This window comes from Nicotiana tabacum, chromosome 16 (genome assembly GCF_000715075.1).
Source record: "Nicotiana tabacum cultivar K326 chromosome 16, ASM71507v2, whole genome shotgun sequence".
In the NCBI taxonomy this organism is placed as follows: Eukaryota; Viridiplantae; Streptophyta; class Magnoliopsida; order Solanales; family Solanaceae; genus Nicotiana; species Nicotiana tabacum.
In genome coordinates this window covers 12890102-12912996 of record NC_134095.1, presented here as the reverse complement: position 1 = coordinate 12912996, position 22895 = coordinate 12890102, and the positions used below count along the sequence as shown (strand labels likewise).

Here is a 22895-nt window from a genome sequence, read left to right as displayed (position 1 = left end):
AGATTAGAGAAAAAAAGGAGCTGAACATTTATTCCGAAAAAACATTGAAACTCTCAAGAAAAGAAAAACATACAAAGAAAAAATAACAAAAAAAAGTTGAAAATTAGAAGAGAAAGTAGTACACACCTGATAAATATTCTGGTATACAGGTGTAGAAATTAAGGGTTGAAGATTAAAAAGCCTTTCAAAAATCTGAAAATTTCCCTTGGTTTCCGTCCGCTATTTTCGGCATTCTTGGATTTTATTTTGAATTTTTCAAAGCTGTCACTAGGATTTTCGTTGGCTGGTTATTGCTGGTTATTGTTGCTGTTGCTGTGTTACGTATTACGTTGCTGACTTTTTTCTTCTTATATTGACAATATCAGGTACACAACTGTAATTTTGGCATTTTTGTAAGCTGAAATGAAGAATGGAGTGTTAAATTTTTAATTTAGTTTAATTTAAATTTTTTTTTGTATTGTATTTAGGTTATTCATGTATTATTATTCTGTAAATCACTGTCATTTGGCATAACTAGGCATATTATAGCGACATATTAAATAACGCCTTAACCATATTATTAGGAAATATATTTAAGCCTGATTATTAATTAAAACTGTTTAATAAAAAAAAATAGAAGAAATAACGTAAAAATGGCGTTATTGAATCAGTTTGGCAAAAATTAACTAAGTTCTTTATTCATAAGGTTTTTCGTCAATGATAAGTTAATCAGAATCATGTAGTCAATTTCAGTTATAACATGAATTAGTTTGCGAACAAGTATTAGGACATGATGAATTAAAACAAGTATTAGGACATGATAAATTGTTTAAATTTTTTAGAAATATGATTTAGTAATCAAGTTTTTATTTTTCTTTCTTTCAATTTTCAGTATTTGTAAATAATTAGTTTCAATAAGCTTAAGTCTTACTAACAATTTGAATTTTAATCCAACTATGGGATAATTAGTTTTTTATTTTTTTTATTTTTTTTACTTTTCGATAATTCCATGTTGTATTTATGATTATAATTTTATTACTTTCTGTTAATATTTGTTTTTCTCTTCTATTTAATATGTCATTTTCAAGAATGTAGATATTGATTTTATATTTATAAACAAACTTAGTAATAATAAAAAGGTAGTCATTAAAGGATATTCTTAAAATAATGAAGGATTTCGCTAAAAATAAATAGATGTAAATAATACAAAAATTTACAGGATTCTCCAATCTCATTTATTTATTTAATTTTTTTTAAAAAAAATTACTTAGAATTTGGGATGGATTGTTTAGTGAATTTCACTTCCTTCCCCAAAGATAATGACGCGCTAGACTCTTTAGGCGCGATTTAATCAATTTTACCTTCTTAAACTCGGATGCGCATTTCATGCGACCCAAATCTAAATCCTAAAACATTGAATAAAAATGTGTTCCGGATTGCGGGTGCATTTCATGTGACGTAATCCAAAGACATGTTTTAAACGATGTTCACAATTTTTTTAAAATAATAATAATAATAATAATAAAGTGGTAAAAAGTTAAATTTGCACATTGGTTCATAATTGTATTTAAAATCAGATAAATAAGCCGAATATGACAGTTGAGCGACCGTGCTAGAACCACGGAACTCGGGAATGCCTAACACCTTCTCCCGGGTTAACAGAATTCCTTATCCGGATTTCTGTTACGCAGATTGTAATATGGAGTCATTCTTTTCCTCGACCCGGGATTAAAATTGGTGACTTGGGACATCCTAAATCTCTCAAGTGGCGACTCTGAAATAAATAAACAAATCCCGTTTCGATTGTCCTTTAATTGGAAAAAAACTCCCTTGCACCCTCGCGGGTGCGGAAAAAGGAGGTGCGACAGTCGGGAACTCTGGATCGTTTTCCTCAAAATCTTCTTGATGTTCTTGGACGTAGGGGTGTTATTTCAAGTTAAGGTCGAAATATTAACCCGTTGTTTCGTTGTTAGATTTTGGAGAATCACAGGCCACCATATTGTCTATGTATACGTCGGAGTGGATCCTGGCGCACTCGATTTTGTTTTTTTCTAGAGAATTTTGGGCATTCCCTAGGGGAGTCCCAGTTTTGTTTAACTTCTGCGTTTCCTGGGTGAGTCCTAGTTTGCTTAATTTTGCTTGCATTGGAGAATACGATATGTTTCATGGGTAAGTCCCAGTTTGTTTACTTTTTCTTGCATTGGAGATTATGATGCGTTTCCTGGGTAAGTCCTAGTTTGTTTAATTTTGCCCGCATTGGAGAATATGATGACGGGGAGTATAAAATGTAGCTGTTTCACCATTGGTAAGTGCTGTACATGTTCGTTTCATACATTTATTGGAGGAGTTTCCATGTATCTAGTCCCTTCATTGCCCGGTCTGGAGAAGTGGTCAACAGGTGGGGTGATGAATCATACTTGAACTTCGAGACATCCCCTTCATCACCCCATTAGAAACTTCCCCAAGAAACCGATTGGGGCGGAACCCGGGTGAGGGAAAGAGAGTACTACTTGAGGTGTGTCCTCTTTCAAGAGTTGAGGTATTTGAGGTGTGCGGTATTTCAATTACATGGTAGTAGTTTTCCTTCCATTATTTTTAGTTGGACTGCTCCTTTGCTCGCTTGCCCGTGTGGCGCTCGTGTTCCTATTTAAACCAACAACAGAGGGTAAACCAAAATAAAATTTTCTGTACCTCGATCCAACGGGTCGGTGAGAGGGGGCGGCTTTGTAGCGTTGCTTGCTCTACCTGGTGTTTGAATGGTTGATGGAATGGTGGTTTTAGATTCGGCGGCCGTGTTCAGCTCTATTTTTTTAGCAGCGTCTAAGCTTTGCGCGGGTTGGGCTCGCCTCACTTGATGCAGTGTTGAAATCGAGCCCCGGTCCGATCTCGCTCAATTCGTACCCACAACAAGGGAGACATGTCATACTTCGTTCGTGGACCATCCAATGTGTGGGGGAATGTGAAAGTAGGGTAGGATGTGCCCATTCTTTCCAAGGACTAGGCAGCAAGCTATCGTCCTCTAATAAAGGGTGGGAACATAGGTTAATATACAAGGTGAATATGTCAAATGGAGATGTGGTCACGCCAGATGACCATGATTCTATTTTGAACGTGCGTATATCATGATAAATCCATCTCTACTGGCGAGATGTGGGTTTTGCGTGGATATTGGTTATAACTTCTACTTTTATGTAGCAGCCTGATCTAGATTAGCATGTGAGGTTTATTTAACACTCTTTGCCGATTTTAGATCTGAGGGAAACTAAGAAATTTGGCTAAGAAATCCCCACAGACATCACTAAATTGTTTGAGCAAATAAATGTTAAACTAATTATTGATAATAAAGAAGGTAAATCTTAGCCAAACATAATTAATTTTAGATCCAAGCATATTAAGTGCGAAATAACCAAGAGTAGAAATGTATAAGATTTATTAATATGATAATCGTACACCAAACACGAGAGATGAGCTTACATCCAGAGCAGAGATGTATCATAAACGAGGGAGCCAAGAAGGGGAAGAGAAGTAACTGTTGATAAACGAGAGATTCCTCTTGTTTCCTCTGCTGTGGTTGTGGTTGCTCTCTTTTTTAAGAATCCCCCCTTTCTGTGAGCTCTTTCTGCCCATATATATAGTTTCCTTTCCCTTTTTATCCAATAGTCTTTGACCGTGCCACTGAACACAAACATTAGTGTTTATCCTCCAAGAATTGTCCTTCACCAGCAAATATGAGAAGCTAAATTAAACATTAATTGACGTTGGAATATAACGTAAATGAAACTGGAGAAACTGTATTTGGATTGCTTAATTACTTGGGTGGATGTAATTACGGTCTGTATGCTGTGACAAGTCCAACTATGGTGGCGCCAATGATCCATACCTGGTAATCACCAAAAATACGTATATAAATAACTAGAGTGTAATAACAAAATGTGAGGAATTTTAGATCAGTTACAATTTTGAATCAGAAGTCTACTCGGAGCGAGGGTTTATCGGAAACAACCTCTCTGCTTCATAGGAGCAGAGGTAAATTCTGCTACACACTATCTTTCTCAGACTCCACTTGTAGAATTTTACTGGGTTATTGTTATTGTTGTTGTTTTAAGTCTACTCAACGCGAATATGAATTAATTGGGCCAGTATGTTTCAATATCATATGATTATTAAAAAGGTAAAATTCTGAATCAGAAGTTTCCTTCCATTGTTCTTTATATTCTTTTTCCCTTTTTTGTAATGCTTGAACGACCATCGCTGCAGCAAGAATCTTTTAAAAAAAATTGGAAAATGTTTTGTTCTTTGCCTCCAATCCCTCTAAAATTGCTGCCAATAATTCAAGTGGAAAATAATTTCCATGTCCAATTGTCATTTAATTTATTTTTTCTTCTAAAGCTGATTGCTACTTGTGTAACTAATTAAGAGTGCGAAAACATGATGAAAAGGACTATCAAGTGTCCTTTGAAAAAGATAAGAGACACATGCTTTGTTTTTTTCAATTCTTAAACAATTTATATAATTGGGTTAAGATTCACATGATTCTCCCATACAAGCAAGTGCCTTAATTTTTTATTAGACGACATGCTACTGCCTTGGCATTTCCATTCATAAAATTATTCTCAGTTACGTGCTCGAAATTCCTTTGCCTTTTACTTCAGAAAGAAAAGACATTTATAGGTATTGACAGTTACATCTCTAAGGGTACATTTCTTTTTCTTCCTTTTTTATACCTTTTTTTTTGGGGGCTATGGAAACAAAAGTAAGTTAATCCATCGCTGCTGCTGATGAAGATAGTGTTAGTGATAATAATGTAGGATGATAATCATACATGGCTTTAGACTTTAGTGATTACATAAAATCAGGCTAAACAAAAAAATTCTTACTTAGAATAGAACGGGTGTCAATTTTTGTTGTCCCTTTGTCTCTGTATTTTGTTTCAACTAAACGGTTACTTGTGTTTTGGTTCTGCTTTTCCATAAGAAAACTCGCACGTTTTCTTTCATATTTAGCATCGTCCTAGTAGGAGTTTCTTTCACGAACAGATAACTTAGTATTTTGGTTCATTCTTTTGTATAAGAAAACTCTTTTGCTTTAATTTGTTTCAGATTAAACTACAGTGGTATCGGAATACACGTTAAAAAAATTAGTTACCACTTTTACATGGTTGCCAATTATTGCTTATTATAAAAATTAGTATTTGTAATTAACCTTATAAGTGATCTAATTCTGTAAATATGTTTAACATCGTATGTGCATGTAACTTAAACTTTTAAAAGTAACTACTATTATCTATCTTATTCCCAAATTCATAGATTGAAGTATACCCTTTGTCATGCTCAAGAGTCAAGACCCTTTTTCTTAACTGGAGAGCCCGACAGAATAAAAAAATGAAGGTTTTCTTGGTATGCTGCATTTATGAACACTCTTTGACTTTTAAGGTCCTCTTAATTATCAAAACTTCATTTTACTTTAACAATTTTATCAAGTAGTCACTCCTTAACTTCTGTATAGTTAAACACATGCATGGCTTAACAATTTTGTCTGGATCATATATGTAAGCAATGTTCTTCATGATTAATGGACCATATCATGGCAATCAGAGCTATCTTTTTTCCTTGCTTTTACTCTTTTTGCTCTTTGGCTATCTATGATATTGGCTGTCACTATCAAAATGAGAAAAGATTGATAAAAGAAGGAATGGGGTAAGATATTAAAAGAAAAATAAAATTGTAAATTGGAGTTAAAAAGGCAGCTCGGTGCACGAAGCATCCCTCGTTCACACAGGATCCAGGGAAGAGCCGCACCCCAAGGGGAAGGGGTGTGTATACGGTCAAAATCGGGTTTGCCCTTTTTTTATGGCTAACATAACAGACCAAGGTTCGACTTCGTGTTAAATCGAACCATGGAGCAAAGTTAGATTGCCGAGCTCGTGACCCAGTGACCGGTCAGGCCTTCGAGATCGGCCAAGATCGAGACCGAGCAAGATAAAGATCGAGCGGGATCTAGGGAAGTTTGCCGAGCCAAGTAATAGAAGGCCGTAATGTCCGCAATCCGGCGAGGATCACGGTAGAAATCTCGGCACATATCAAGAAGAGGCAGATTAATTAGCTAATCAGGAGATTTCTTACTATATTTAGACTTGTATCAAGAGTAGGACTCCTCTACTATATAAAGGAGGTCTGATCATTTGTAAAACACATCACATTCACGCAATACAAAGCAATATACTGCCTTTCTTTAGTTTTCATTATCTTGCTACTCTGTTGAAACTTCACTTGGTTCAAGAGAGATCAAATTCGAGGGCCAAGGCTATTTGATTCACTGGGTTGACATTTATTTCTTTTACAATCAATTTCCATATTAATATATAGATTCTTCATTTATGCCAAGTTATATCACATATCCTTAAAACCACATATAAATTCAATTGCTATCCGATTTTAGGGTAAACAGTTTGACGCACTGTGGGGCTAAGGATAATAGTGGTTACTCTGTACAAAATTTCATAACACACTATTTTTCACTTGTTCTTTGAAGTATCTTTGATTCCAGGATCAGAATGTCGAACTCTCAGTCAACACCCCTTAACGTCGGCAACGGTTCTGGCTACCACAACGAGAATGATAACATAGCACCAAGAAACGACGTACCCCCCGTTGGCCTCAATGGAGTTCCGGCTGTATATCCAATCAACGTCAGCTCACATATATCCTTCAACGCTAATTTGGCAGTCGACCCCAAGGACAGCGTCTACGGGGACAATCGATCAGCCGCTCAAAATGAACGCGACGTTGAGGACGGCGGGGTTAACCTGCAAGTGATCTTCGAAATGTTGCAGGCCCAACAGGCAGCGATAGCCCAAATCCAAAATCAGAATCACACACCGAGCAGGGTCGAGCTCGAGCCGTCCTAGGAAATTGTACACAGGGTCGAATCAGTTTCAAGGAAATCAAGCGAGAAAGAATCGGAGACCAATCCTGCTATCATGAAGATGCTCGAAGAACTAACAAAGAGAATCGAGTCAAGGGAAAAGAAGATCGAGGAAAACAACAAAATGGTGAAAACTTATAACTCCAGGATCGATCAAATCCCCAGAGCACCACCAATATTGAAGGGGCTAGATTCTAAATAATTCATACAAAAACCTTTCCCACCAAGTGCGGCTCCGAAGCCAATCCTCAAGAAGTTCTGCCTGCCCGAGATTTCTTAATATCATGGGATGATCGATCCGGACGAGCACGTCACCTATTACACGTGTGCTATCAAAGAGAACGACCTAGAGGATGACGAAATCGAATTTGTCCTGCTAAAAAATTCGGAGAGACCCTGTCGAAGGGTGATATGATATGGTACCATAATTTACCGCATAATTCTATTGACTTGTTTGCTATACCTACAGATTTTTTTGTAAAGGCACATGTCGGGGCCATCAAGGTCGAAACGAGGAAGTCAGACCTTTTCAAGGTAAGGCAAAAGGACAATGAGATGCTCAGAGAGTTCATGTCTCGATTCCAAATGGAACGAATGGACTTTCTATCGATCGCTGATGATTGGGCTGTTCAAGCCGTCACTCAAGGATTTAACGTTCGAAGTTCAGTGGCTTCACAACAGTTGAAGTAGAATTTGGTAAAATACATAACTGTCACTTGGGCCGATGTGCACAATCGGCATCAGTCGAAGATCAGGGTCGAGGACGATCAACTTGGGGCCCCTTTCAGGTTCGTTTATCCTATCACACCCGTCGATAGAGTTAAAAGGGATATTGATTAAGAACCAAGGTCGAACAGATATTGATACAAGCCATATAGTGGAGATCGCAGGAATAATGGACTTGGGAAGAATCCTGTACGGAATGAAAGGAGAAATGATCGAGGTCAGAGCTCTCAAAAGCTCATGAGCAAAAGCGGCTTCAACAAGCCTATCCGACCCAATAAAGCACCTCAGTTATCACAGTACAACTTTAATGTTGACGCAACCGCCACCGTATTAGCTATCGGATGCATCAAGGATACCAGATGGCCTCGACCTCTGCAAACCAATCCAGCTTGAAGAGATCCCAACCAAAGGTGCGAATATCATGGCACTCATGGCCAAAGAACAGAAGATTGTCGGCAATTAAGAGAAGAAGTAGCCTGGTTATTCAACAACATGTATCTTAGGGAGTTTCTCAGCGATCGAGCTACGAATCACTTCAAAAATAGGGATCCAACAAACAAAATGAACAAGACGAACCCCAGCATGTCATCCATATGATCATCGGAGGAGTTGATGTTCCTCAAGGTCCAATGTTCAAGCGTACCAAAGTATCAATCACGAGGGATAAACGAACTCAAGATTACATGCCAGAAGGGACTTTGTTTTTCAATGACGAGGATGCGGAGGGAATCACACAGCCCCATAATGATGCACTGGTAATATTTGTACTCATGAATAAAACTCGAGTTAAATGTGTGCTAATTGATCCGGGTCGCTCGGCCAATATCATTCGATCGAGGGTCGTAGAACAACTCGGCCTACAGGATCAGATCGTAGCAGCAGCCCGAGTGCTAAATGGATTCAACATGGCTTATGAAACTACTAAGGGAGAAATAACATTGCCACTAAATGTAGCCGGTACCACCCAAGAGACCAAGTTTTATGTTATTGAGGGGGACATGAGATACAATGCCCTATTCGAAAGACCGTGGATCCACAAATGAGGGTCGTGCCCTTGACCCTTCACCATGTATTAAAGTTTCCGACACCAGAGGGGACAAAGATGGTTTATGGGGAACAACCCGCCACAAAGGGGATGTGTTCTGTCGATGAAGTAATTCCAATATCAACACTCTCATCGACAAAGGACTCAGGTTCGAAAGTGAAACAAGAAGCCAAATAGCAATCATCGATGCTAGCCTCGACCCAATAGGATGAACATGGAACTAATGAAGACGATGATTATGGGGTTCCTCGGTCCTTCATAGTCCCTAATGATTCCGACGCTACTAAATTGACAGTCGAAGAGCTGGATCAAGTCATACTAATCGAGCATCAGCCCGATAAAAAGTGAACATGGGCAAGGGGTTAACCCCCGAGCTCAGGAAAAAACTTATTTAATTTCTTATAACTAACATGGATTGTTTTGCCTGGTCCCACCTCAATATGACATGGATCACACCGGAAATCACCACCCATAAATTAAGCTTGGACCCAAAGTTCCATCCGGTGAAGCAAAAAAGAAGACCCCAGTCCGAGGTCAAGCACACCTTCATTAAAGACGAGGTAACCAAGCTTCTTAAAATAGGTTCCATCCGGGAAGTAAAATATCTGAAAAGGTTAACAAACATAGTAGTAGTCCCTAAGAAAGGGAACAAACTTAGAATGTGTGTAGATTACAAGGATTTAAGTAAATCATGCCCCAATGATTCTTCTCCTCTACCTAATATCGATCGCATGATCGATGCCACGGCTGGCCACAAGATCATCAATTTTCTCGATGCCTACTCCGGGTACAACCAAATTCAAATTGACCCGGATGACCAGGAGAAAACCTCGTTCATCACTAAATATGGTACCTACTGTTATAATGTAATGCCATTTAGGTTAAAAAAATGCTGGTGCCACTTACCAACGCCTAGTAAATCGGATGTTCGAAGAACAAATAGGGAAATCAATGGAAGTTTACATTGATGATATGTTAGTTAAGTCCTTGCATCCAGAGGACCATTTGAAGCATTTGCAGGAAACCTTCACTATATTGAAGAAGTACAAAATAAAGCTGGATCCGGAAAAATGCGCATTCGAAATCGGATCAGGTAAGTTCCTCAGGTTTATGGTATCCAACCGAGGGATCGAGATCAACCCTGACAAGATCAAAGCTATCGAGGATATCACAGTACTAGACAACATAAAGGTCGTACAGAGATTAACCGGGCGCATTGATAAGTAGGGATTTTAACGAGTTTCATGCTCCTTCTTGCCTATGCTTTGATTATAAATTATTACAAAATAGTCCCAAAAGGCTCATAACTAGTGCTTGATTGCAGGTTTGATCGACAAAGTGACGAAATGTCAAAGATCGGCTCAAAAGGAGTGAAACCTGCTCAATTATCAAAGACAAAGTAAACTGAGGGCAAACAAGCCTAGTGTGGACCGCACAAAGCCGAATGCGGCCGCGTTAGGTGATTCAGAGAGATGGCAAAATCAAGTTTCACGCAACGCGGCTGCAGTACACATTGCGCGATCCGCGGTGAAGGTTCCGCGGCCGCACTACCTTTTTGTACGGTCCGCGGAAGAGAGATTCAGAGAGATGGAGAATGCCAAAGTTCAAGCCATGCGGTCCACGATCATGATTGTGCGGACCGCGCCATCTGCCTCCGCGGCCACGGTCCATTCTACGCGGTCTGCGGAGCCCAAGTTCAGAGATCCCAAAATTGAAGTCCAAGAGCCTAGTGCGGCCGCGGTCCATTTTATGCGGCCCATACTGATCCCGCAGGGGTATTTTTGTCTAGTTTTTTCAGCCTAGATTCTTGTATTTTAATTTAGCCATTTTTGGCATCTTAGCTTCAAATTAACGATAGATTCTTGTATTTTAATTTAGCATTTAATTAATATGCCTTGTTCTTCATCTATTTCTCTATTTTCTCCTTCAAGCATGAGTAGCTAAACCCATTAGCTAGGGTTGTGACTCAACCCTAGTGTGAGTAATTGATGGGTGTTGCCATCTATTGTTAGATTGACTATGGGTATTTGTTATTTGTGTCAATTTTATGGTTTAATCTATGAATTGGTGGTTGCAAACACTGGTTTGTGCTAAGTTGACTTGGTCTTCTTGAGAAAGAGAGCCTAAGTCTCCAAAATTGACCCAATAAGGAATTGGGATGGACTCAAAAGAATTGATAATCCCAATTAAAGGGTTAAACCTCGAGAGAGTAATCACCCAACTTGAACCCTAGTTGCTTGAGCTAATTTGCCTACCCATTTGGTCTCAAGAGAGTTAATTGGGCAAAATCACTCTCTCTACCGAGAGGTGTGAGAGTGGGTAAAATTGTGCAACGGTTATAGCATAAGCCCCAATTATGTCAATCGAACCTTAGTAACATCTACCCGTCAATTAGTCACCTAGGTAATGTCACGACCCTAGTGCCCTCCTTCCCATTAGATACAACTTAGCAATTATCTCGTAGCATAATCTAGTTTCAATTAATAGTTTGATAATAGTAGTTTATAATCAAAAACCCAAAAATGTATGAAAGTGACATTTGGAACAATTACACAACTCTAGTCTAGATAGATACTCGACTCCGTTCCTAGCTCCCTATGGAAATCGATCCCGACCCTCATATCGGGTAAAAGCTATTTCGACCCTCTCTTCCTACTTTTTAGTAGTGTGGAGTTGGAAGCGATCACGCATAGCAACCATGGGGCGATTCATCTCGAGCTGATCCGATAAGAGCCATCGATTTTTCTCGTTGTTGAAGAAGAAAAATAACTTCACATGGACTCCAGAATGCCAACAGGCCTTGAAAGAGCTTAAACGATACTTATCGAGCCCGACGCTGCTTTATACGCCGTGGGCAAATGAATAGTTGTACTTATATTCGGAAGCATCAGAGATAGTGGTAAATGGAGTTTTAGTTCGAGAAGAACAAGGTACGCAATTTTCTATTTATTATGTTAGCCGAAAATTAGGTGAGGCCGAAACTAGATATCCCCACCCAGAAAAGTTGGCGCTCGCTTTGATAAACGCCTCTAGGAAGCTAAAGCCATACTTTCAGTGTTACCTCATATGTGTTGTAACAACTTACCCACTTCGAAATATTATGCATAAACCCAAACTTTCAGGACGGTTGGCTAAATGGGCCGTAGAAATTAGTGAGTATGATATTGAATATCGACCCCGAACAACCATTAAGTCTCAAATTTTGGCAGACTTTATGGCTGACTTTGCACCTACACTAGTGCCCGAGGTCGAAAGAGAGCTGTTGGTAAGCTCGGGTACATTCTCGGGAATCTGGACCCTCTTTACGGATGATGCTTTGAACGTAAAAGGGTTCGAACTCGGCATCGTGCTAAAACTACCCACTGGCAACGTGGTTAGGCGGTATATTAGAACTGTGAAATTGACTAACAACGAGGCCGAGTATGATGCCATGATTGTAGGTCTCAAACTAGCCAAAGGCTTGGGAGCGGAGGTGATCGAAGCCAAATACGACTCCTTCATCGCGGTGAATTAGGTTAACGGAACCTTCGAAGTTAGATAAGAACGAATGCAGAGATACCTAGATAAGTTACAAGTAACATTGCATCGATTTAAGGAGTGGACTGTGCAACATGTACCTCGAGATCAGAATAGTGAGGCTGATGCCCTCGCAAACTTAGGGTCATCGATCGAGGACATCGAGCTCAATTTGGGGCCCTCGTGCAACTCATGAGGTCGATGGTCGAAGAAGGTCACGCCAAGATAAACTCCACAAGCTTGACCTGGGATTGGAGAAATAAATACATAGAGTATTTGAAGATCGAAAAGCTTCCCTCATATCCAAAAGAATCGAGGGCCCTATGCACGAAGGCAGCACGATTCACCTTGTCCAAAGACTAAACCTTGTTCATGAGAATGTTCGATGGTCCACTAGAGATATGTTTGGGACAGGGCGATACCGAGTATGTTCTGAGGGTAGTTCACGAGGGCACTTGCGGAAAATCATTTCGGTGCCGAATAATTGATCCAAAAGGTAATTAGAGCCAGCTATTACTGGATCGACATGGAAAAGGATGCGAAAGAGTTTGGTCGAAAATATGACAAGTGCCAAAGACATGCACCAATGATTCACCAACTCGGGGAACTACTCCATTCGGTCTTGTCACCATGGGCATTCATGAGGTAGGTAATGGATATTGTTATCCCTCTTCCATGGCCCTAGGTAAAGCTCAATTTATTTTAGTTATGACTGACTATTTTCATAAGTGGGTTGAAGCACAGGCCTTCGAGAAAGTTAGGGAGTAGGAGGTCATCGACTTCATTTGGGACCACATTATATGTCGGTTCGAGATGCCATCCGAAATTGTGTGTGACAACGAGAAACAGTTCATCGGCAGCAAAGTAACCAAATTTCTCGAAGATTACAAAATAAAAAGAATCCTATTGACACCTTATCATCCTAGCAGGAACGGGCAAGATGAATCGACCAACAAAACCATCATCCAAGATCTTAAGAAAAGGCTATCCGACGCCAAGGGAAAGTGGAAGGAAATTTTGCCCGAAGTTCTTTGGGCATACTATACATCCTCGAAATCCAGTACCAGGGCTACCCCATTCTCGTTGGTTTATGGTGCCGATGCTCTAATACCAGTTGAGGTTGGAGAGCCGAGCGTCAGGTTCTGATATGCAACAAAGGAATCAAATGATGGGGCCATGAATACGAGCCTATAATTATTGGATGAAAGGCGTGAAGCCACATTCGTCCGACTGTCTGCCCAAAAATAACGGATCGAGATATACTACAACCGAAGATCCAATCTTCGATATTTCAATGTCAGGGACTTAGTGCTAAGAAAAGTCACATTCAACACCCAAATCCAAATGAAGGAAAATTAGGTCCGAATTGGGAAGGACCGTACCAAATCCTCGAGGTAATTGGGAAAGGATCCTATAAACTCGGAATGCTGAACAGGGAACCACTACCGAGCAATTGGAATGTAACTCACCTAAAACGACACTACTGTTAAGGTATGACCCCTTTTTGTTTCCTTTTATCTTTTGACTAACACTTGCAGGTGATCGACAAGATACAACCCGAAGTCTTTAGGTCTGAAAGCACGCGTTGCACTCTTTTTTCCTTAGACCGGTTTTGTCCCAAAAGGGTTTTTCGGCAAGGTTTTTAACGAGGTAACAATGGATCGTGCTAACTTAGAATCAAAAGCCGATCACCAATCAATATTGAAGACTATGTTTATAGTATGCGAGATCTCTCTACAATCAACCTCGATTACTGTGGAGAATTACCCTCGAATATCAAATTGCTCTAGCAAGGAAATTATTTCATAATGGAAGGGTCTCGATAGGTAGGATTTATTGTAAGGAGCAAACGTTAGAACGAACCGTGCCCATGTAGATTGCTCGAGCCCTGACAAAAAACATGTACGCATGTATGAATATTTTTGAAAAGAATAAAGAGAAGTACTTTCCTTGCAACTATCTTATGTCTTTTCCACTTTACAATTCCGTACTTTCGATCTCTTAAGGAAACGAGCTCAAGGGCCGATTATAGCCAAAGTTCTGGAAATGAACTCGAACATATCGAACTATTAAAACATTGGGGATGAAAGACCTATTAGGCAACCCCGAATTTTAAAGGCCACGACCATACCCACTCGGGAACTGTTATCTTAGGCAAGCCTGGATAACTCGGGGAAGCAAGCCCACTAGGCTACACTTGAAATTAAAATACCACGACCATATTAACATAGCTTGGAGGAATCCGAGAACCGTAACAAAAATAGGCCTTCACAATTTTCATAACCGGTTCTAAAGGCTAGCCCTCGAAAAACTACATTTGAATTACTTATATCGGGAGAAAGTTTCCGGTGACACCGAACCTAAAATGCCTCAAAATTGAATAATGTAAAGGTAGGTTTGTTCAAACTTACACAACTTAAGTTATTTGGTGCTAAGGCACTCCAACCTTTGTGAACACAAGAGATTAAAGAAAGGAGAAGTTTGAGAGTCGAAAGGGAAAGAAAAGCCTTGTATATATAAACAATATGTTTTACAAAGGCCAGATCAACCTAATATGAAAAATTTACAAAGGCCAAAACGGCCTAAAAAAAGATTCAAAAGAAAGCAAAAACATAAAGGCCAAAGTATCCTGGTCTTCATCGGAGGTGGCATCTTCATCCTCAAGATCCTCCCCGCCTTCGTACTCACTTAAGCTCTCGGAGTCTTCCTCAGGGAAGGCCAGCTTCTGGGCCCTGGTTTCCTCTACTTCGGCGTTCTCAATTTTGGCCATATATCGAAACCTTGAGCCTGAACCTCCTCGAGGGCTTCCCTTCGAGCTTTCCATTTTGCATGATCCACCATGCTCTCGACCTTCGCCTGGATGGACTCGATGTTAACCTTATATTGGGACACTTTAGCATCATCTTTGGTGTTGTCCATGACCACCTCCAATTTGGCCGCCTCGAGTTCATTGGCCAAGTTTGCCTTATCAGAGATAGTCGAGTCTAATTGGGACTGAAGCTACTCGATTTTCTTGACCTGCAACGAGGCCTTCTCTCTTGAAGCCCGAAGCTGGGACTCGGCCGTCTCCAACTCTGCTTGGACAGCCTCCTTTTTCTAGGCTAGATGTCCATATTCTTCTTAAACTCTTCAACCTCGGCTCGAATTGCATTTATTTATCTCTGAAGATCCCCGATCTGTTCAAGCCTCTACCGGACCTGTAGAATCAGATCTTTAGTTATTATCTCCAATTCATCTTCACTATCATGAAGCACTCAGGATATCTACTCGGCTATCTCAGCATGCTCATCCCGAGCCGTCACTAAGTCTACTTGAAGCTTCTCACTAAGAATCTTATAGGTATTGTTTTTCTCAGTGAGGTCCCGAAGCTCAGCCTCGCGCTCCTTTCGGATCCGAAGGAAAGCCTCGTGATGCAACACCGAAGCCTACAAGCAAGGAAGAAGATGTTAGAATTACCTACAACTCCAATTTTAAAAGAGATAATGGAATTTCCCTCGAAGTTGCCCGATTCAGAGCATGTTGGGCCTCATTGAACAGGCAAGCGGCTCCCACCACATTCATCACGGCTTGGTCTTCCTCGGTCGCCAAACATCTAAGGTAGTTAGTAATCCCACGAGAGGAGAGAAGACCCGGGCATCCTCTGGGACAGAAAGCACTATGTTGCACCTACGATCAGGGTTAGCACTAGGGGTAGGGAATTGGTCCACTAGCTTTGGGCTCGACGAACACCTAGTAGTGTCTGACGACGGTGCTTTCTTTGGCACCGGTAAGTCACCAAGCCCGGTGACATCTCCCAAAGTGGAAAACTCTATCCCATCCAAGAAGCTGTGGATATCAACCGCCCCCTAAGCGCTCTCGCAAAAGCGACCTTCCAACATATTGGCCTTACAGATTGTTGCATCGAAAATTGATGGGATTCGAAAATATCAATCACTCCGAGATCGTCCCTCGGGACCTCTTCAACTACTCGGGGCCTTACCCTCGGTTTCTCCCTAGACCATCTCAGCTTAGGACGGAGTGGCCTTAGCTTCTTGTGACTCAGGAACTTCGACCGAGACTCCCTCATCAACCTCCTCTGGTTCGGAGGGCTTTTATGCGGTGACACCAGCCTGTACGCGGGTCACCAATTTGGAACTATTATCCTCCTCTTCATCTTCGGACTCATCCCTTAATCGGTGGATCCAGTCCGAAAGCATGGCACCAGTGTCCTATTTAGGCTTGCGAGACCTCCTTGCAGGTCTTTTCTTTTCCGGGCCAGGGGAGCTCGGAGCCCCTTTTCTTCTCTTCTCTTTGGCCTGCTTTGGATCAAGTGGTAGGGGAAGGACTTCTTCTTCAGCAGATGGGGTCCTCATTGCTACATCTTTCCCTAGGCCTACAAAGGAAGATGAGTAAGCTCGAGAAGAAACCCGAACGGTAACCGTTTTGAGAAAGAGACTTACCATGATTGGGGGCCTCCTATCGACCCTTCGACAGCTCCATCCAAGAACGATCGGAGTATGGTCTCTATGACACAAGGCCCTCGACCCATTGCTTGAGCTCGGGGACTACGTTTGGCATCTGGGCTACAACCGCATCATCAAAATATATAGATGAGGAAAGAAGATAAAAAGTAAAAATTAAAAATTCAAGGCAAAGTAATACTCACGGTTCATGTTCCATTTCTCGCGAAATGGAATGTCTTTAGCAGGGATAAGGTCCGAAGTCCTTATTCGGAAAAATCGGCCCATCCAACTTCGGTCACGAGCCTCATCTATGCTCGAGAATGAGGCCTTGCTGGCCCGGCGAGCAAGCTTGATTAACCCTCCTCGATAGAGTCAGAGAATGTAAAGACACATAAGGTGATCGAGGGTGAAAAAATATCCCTTGATTTTACTTAGAAAGAATCAGAGGAGAATCAATACTCTCTAAAAGGAAGGATGGATCTGGCCAAGGGTCACACCGTACCTCTTGCAAAAGGCAACGATGACATGGTCTAAGGGGCCCATCGCGAAAGGGTAAGTGTAAACACTTAAGAAACCCTCCATGTGGGTAAAGATCGGCTCCTCGGGTGAAGGTACCACCACATGCTTTCCAAACCAGTTGCATTCCTTTTTAACCTTGTCAAGGAAGTCAGTGGTAATTGTGCATATATACATCGAGACTGGTTCACATCGACCCGATATGGAGGAGGTCTTTTCAATCTTGAAGTCCGCAACAGTAGGGCACCCTACCAGAACGATATCCTCAAGGGGATATTCAGTCGCAACTCCATCGCCGACAGGCCTCGACGAGGAGGTGGTATCCTTTTGCGGTACGGTCTTAGAAGTTTTCGCCATTATAGAAGGAAAAAGAAGTATGGTGGTATGAGGTTCGCTTAAAATTCAAGAGATTTGGGAACAAGAGTTGCAAAGCAAAGAGATTTCTGAAGAGAAGCAAGAATGAGGGAAATTTTGAGCGTAAAGTTTGAGTTGAAGAAGGTGACGGTATTTATAACTTGCTGGTGGCGGTTCAGAATCGGTAGTGACCGACTAGCAACTGACAGACATTTAATGCCTCGGTAACCGAACCGATAGGACGTTTCAGTATCCACTTATCGCTGACGTCATAGTCGGGCTCATCGCTTATGTCATGGCCCATCGAAACGGGATTGGAAAGTTCATATGGTTTCTCGTCATCTTCTCTCCGAGAAACGAGGGGACTATCTGTATACGGTCAAAATTGGGTTTGCCCTTTTTGTATGACTAACATAACAGGGCAAGGTTCGACCTCGTGTTATATTGAACCATGAAGCAAAGTTAGATTGCCGAGCTCGTGACCCAGAGACCGATCAGGCCTTCGAGATCGGCCAAGATCGAGACCGAGCGAGATAAAGATCGAGCGGGATCCAGGGAAGTTTGCTGAGCCAAGTAATGGAAAGCCGAAATATCCTCAATCGGGCGAGGATCACGGCGGAAATCTCGACACGTATCAAGAAGAGGCCGATTAATTAGCTAATCAGGAGATTTCTTACTATATTTTGAATTGTATCAAGAGTAGGACTCCTCTACAATATAAAGGTGGTCTGATCATTTGTAAAATACATTATATTCACGCAATATATAGCAATATACTACCTTTCTTTAGTTTTCATTATCTTGCTACTCTGTTGAAACTTCACTTGGTTCAAGAGACATCGAACTCGAGGGCCAGACTATTTGATTCGTTGGGTTTGCATTTATTTCTTTTACAGTCAATTTCGATATTAATATATATCTTCTTCATTTGTGACAAGTTATATTACGTATCCTTAAAACCACATATAAATTCAATTGTTATTCAATTTTAGGGTAAACAAGGTGTGATGTAGGCAGCTACTCTAATGCAAGCATCAGTGGCGTAAATTGGAGTTCTGATTCTAAATCTAGAAAACTTTTTTAGAGGACTTAGGACATTAAGCATAGTATATATATATATTATGAGATTTTGATGACCAGTTAATTGATTGGTTATGGTTCATCATCTACATCTCATCTTAAATCTGTGGACCACTGTGGTGTACCACTTCTTGTCCATAGAATTGTCAGTCTGCTTTTCTTTTGGTGGCTATGGCACTATTGTATAAGGGATCCACTCCCTGTCTGCATCTTAGGTTCCATCATTGAGCATTATGAGTACTTAAAAGCATAGACATCGATCGACAGATTAAACTGTTGATTAATAAGAAGCTTTTTCCAAAATTAAAGACGAAAACTACAAGTCTAGAACTAAAGCAATTTTGATAATTATAGATGGAGAATTATCAAAAGACAGCTAGATATGATTAAAGAAGGGTACAGAGTTGAACTTGTTGAAAGCTTCCAATAATATACCAGTTTGGTACATAGTGAAATTATGGACAAAGTGATGGACAAGTTGGAACTAAGGGAATTCTTTGGCTTCCCATACCTAGCACTCCTCTATATAAGTAAGTTAGCTTATGTTTAAAAAAAAATCCTTCTTCAGTGTATTACTCAACATGGCAAATCATATTACCTTGTGTATTTGGTTGCTTTTCTTCTTTATTTCTATAATTTCACTAGCAAAGTCAGAAACATATATCATTCATATGGATTTTTCAGCCATGCCAAAAGCTTTTTCTAGCCATCATAATTGGTACTTGACAACACTTTCTTCTGTATCAGACAGCAGTACAAATTACAAAGACTTCTTGTCCTCAAAACTAGTCTATTCTTATACTAATGCCATACATGGTTTTAGTGCAAGTCTTTCTCCTTCTGAACTTGAAGCCATAAAAAATTCTCCAGGCTATGTTTCTTCAATTAAGGATATTTCAGTTAAAATTGACACAACTCACACATCCCAATTTCTTGGCCTAAACTCTGAGTCTGGTGTATGGCCAACGTCCGAGTATGGTAAAGATATCATAATTGGCTTAGTTGATACTGGAATATGGTCGGAGAGTAAAAGCTATAGTGATGATGGGATTAGTGAAGTACCATCAAGATGGAAAGGAGAATGTGAAAGTGGTACTGAGTTCAATTCCTCTTTGTGTAACAAGAAACTCATTGGCGCTCGTTACTTCAATAAAGGCCTACTTGCCAACAATCCAAATCTTAACATTTCAATGAATTCTGCTAGAGATACCGATGGACATGGAACTCACACTTCTTCTACAGCTGCGGGAAGTTATGTCGAGGGTGCATCTTATTTTGGCTATGCCACTGGCACTGCTATAGGCATAGCACCAAAGGCTCATGTGGCTATGTACAAGGCTCTATGGGAAGAAGGTGTATACTTGTCTGATGTTCTTGCTGCAATTGATCAAGCAATTACAGATGGTGTGGATGTCTTATCCTTGTCTTTAGGCATAGACGCGATTCCACTACACGAAGATCCTGTGGCAATTGCCGCATTTGCTGCATTGGAGAAAGGTATATTTGTTTCCACCTCTGCAGGAAATGAAGGGCCTTATTATGAGACTTTGCACAATGGAACACCTTGGGTGCTAACTGTTGCAGCTGGCACAGTTGACCGCGAATTTATTGGAACATTAACTCTTGGAAATGGAGTTTCAGTCACTGGCTTATCGCTATACCCTGGGAATTCTAGTTCAAGCGAAAGCTCCATTGTCTATGTCGAATGCCAAGATGACAAGGAACTACAGAAAAATGCACATAAATTTGTTGTCTGTCTCGACAAGAATGATTCGGTCGGTGAGCATGTGTACAATGTAAGAAATTCAAAAGTTGCTGGGGCTGTCTTTATAACTAATACAACTGACTTGGAATTCTACCTCCAAAGCGAATTCCCGGCTGTGTTCTTGAACTTACAAGAGGGTGATAAAGTTCTAGAGTACATTAAGAGCAACTCTGCACCTAAAGGAAAACTTGAATTCCAAGTGACACATATTGGTGCTAAACGAGCACCAGAAGTTGCTACCTATAGCTCAAGAGGACCGTCACCGAGTTGTCCAAGTATCCTCAAGCCTGATCTCATGGCTCCTGGTGCCTTAATACTTGCTTCATGGCCACAGCAATCACCAGTTACTGATGTTACCTCAGGAAAGCTTTTTAGTAACTTCAATATTATATCTGGTACATCAATGTCATGTCCACATGCTTCTGGTGTAGCAGCACTTCTAAAAGGCGCACACCCTGAATGGAGCCCCGCAGCCATCCGATCTGCCATGATGACCACTTCCAGTGCGTTGGACAACACACAGAGCCCCATCCGAGACATAGGTAATGTTGAACTGTGTGACCATCTCATCTAAAAGTTCGATTCTTTTTCATGGACCAAACACGTGAAAATATTTTATGACTTTTTGGATGGTGTAGAATTTAAGACCTCTTACGTGCTCTATACCATGTTTAACTGTGTAAGCTTAAATTGTTAGAGTGAGCATGCATTTAATTATTTCGTTTTTTATATTTCAACAGGTAGCAGGAATGCTGCTGCTACTCCTCTAGCCATGGGAGCTGGCCATATCGATCCAAACAAGGCATTAGATCCTGGACTTATCTATGATGCGACACCACAAGATTATGTCAATCTTCTCTGTGCTCTGAACTTCACATCCAAACAAATAAAAATCATCACAAGATCCTCATCTTATACTTGCTCCAACCCATCATTGGACTTAAACTATCCATCCTTCATTGGCTTTTTCAATGGGAACAGCAGAGAGTCGGATCCTAAAAGGATTCAAGAATTCAAAAGAACAGTGACAAACTTACAAGATGGTACATCAGTATATACAGCAAATCTCACTCCAATGGGTAAATTTAAAGTTAGTGTTGTACCTGAAAAGTTGGTTTTCAAAGAGAAGTATGAAAAGCTGAGCTACAAGCTTAGAATAGAAGGTCCAATAGTTATGGATGATAATGTGGTTTATGGTTCTTTGAGCTGGGTAGAAACTGGAGGTAAATATGTGGTTAGAAGTCCAATTGTTGCCACAAGCATAAAAGTGGATCCTTTGACAGGACACAACTGATTATTCAATAATAAAGGGCAGCCCGGTGCACTAAGCTCCCGCTATGCACGGGGTCCGGGGAAGGGCCGGACCACAAGGTTTTATTGTACGGAGCTTTACCCTGCATTTCCGCAAGAGGTTGTTTCCATGGATCTATAACTAATTGTTTTCTAAATGAGATATTGTAACAGACAATTGTGAAATAAACATATATTCTTCCCATTATTTTCGTGCTGTCAGCTAGTGAAAAAGACTGGCAGATTACTTGAGCTTCGGAATCACTCTAACTTATCAAACACCTAACTGAAAATTAGTTGTGAACTTGGACCAGATAAAATTGAATAATTTGAATGTTCACTCATATCTTTACGGAGATTCAGCTTCTCCAACTCCGTTTGTCGACGACTTTTGTCTCTAAACTCCAGGATGATTACAGTATTAACTTCTTTTTACCTTAATGTTTGACTAAAAATGAGCCAAAGTGAAGCTTTAAATTGATAAATTAAGGGCAGCCCGGTGAAAGAATCATCCCACATTCACGAAGGGTCCGAGGAAGGGCCGCACCCTAAGGGGTGTGATGTAGACAGTCTAACCTAATGCAAGTATCAGACTTGTTCTGTGGCTCGAATTCGTGACCTTCGATTACTTGGAGACAACTTTACCATTGCTCCAAGGCTCCTATCCATATCGTTAATGTTACCTATTTTTCAATTCATCTCGCTCTCTTTGCATATAGTTCCTCTAATTCTCATAAAATTGTATCCCTTTCAATCTCACTTCTTTTCTGTTTATCTTCTATTGTGCCATAATTGATGAATATGCATATACTAATAATGTTGTTTAAAGTATGATGTGTTAAAAGTTGGAGAGTAAAATGTATATAGTAAATGGATTGACAGATTAAAAGAATCTGTTTATATTCATGTAAGTGAAAGAATATAAGAATCAGAAAATCCTATAAACATGTGATCAATAGTAACATTTTAAAAATTAGCTTCTCCAACCTAGTGCTACAACTCTATCAGTTTATGATTTATGATTTCCCCACAAAAGAAGTAAAGAGAAAAAGAAAGAAAAAGGAGCTTGTAGTTGTAGATCATGGTGTTCATAGCCCGATTTATGAAGAAATACAAGCCCGGATCAATGATCAAGCTAAGTTTATATTATTGAGACAGAGTTTATGATAAGTTATATTATTGATGATTTGACAAACTTCATGATGAGAGAACCAGATAAAGAACCTGAAACAATTAGTTTCTTTGAGTTCAGAGTAAC

At 40.3% G+C, this 22895-nt stretch overlaps 1 protein-coding gene across 1 annotated transcript; it reads left to right on the top strand.

Moving 5' to 3' along the window:
• Positions 1-18640: 18640 nt before the first annotated feature.
• On the top strand, positions 18641-21842 carry LOC107789361 (subtilisin-like protease SBT3). Its single transcript, XM_016611158.2, has 2 exons — positions 18641-20889; positions 21088-21842. Exons 1-2 carry the CDS (start codon positions 19125-19127, stop codon positions 21639-21641), a joined length of 2319 nt encoding a protein of 772 aa, XP_016466644.1. The 5' UTR covers positions 18641-19124; the 3' UTR covers positions 21642-21842.
• Positions 21843-22895: the final 1053 nt, after the last annotated feature.

Coding starts and splice junctions, on each gene's coding strand:
- LOC107789361 (XM_016611158.2), top strand. CDS start 19,125: ATGTTTAAAAAAAAATCCTTCTTCAGTGTATTACTCAACATGGCAAAT. Junction 20,890..21,087: donor GAGCCCCATCCGAGACATAG/GTAATGTTGAAC, acceptor ATATTTCAACAG/GTAGCAGGAATGCTGCTGCT.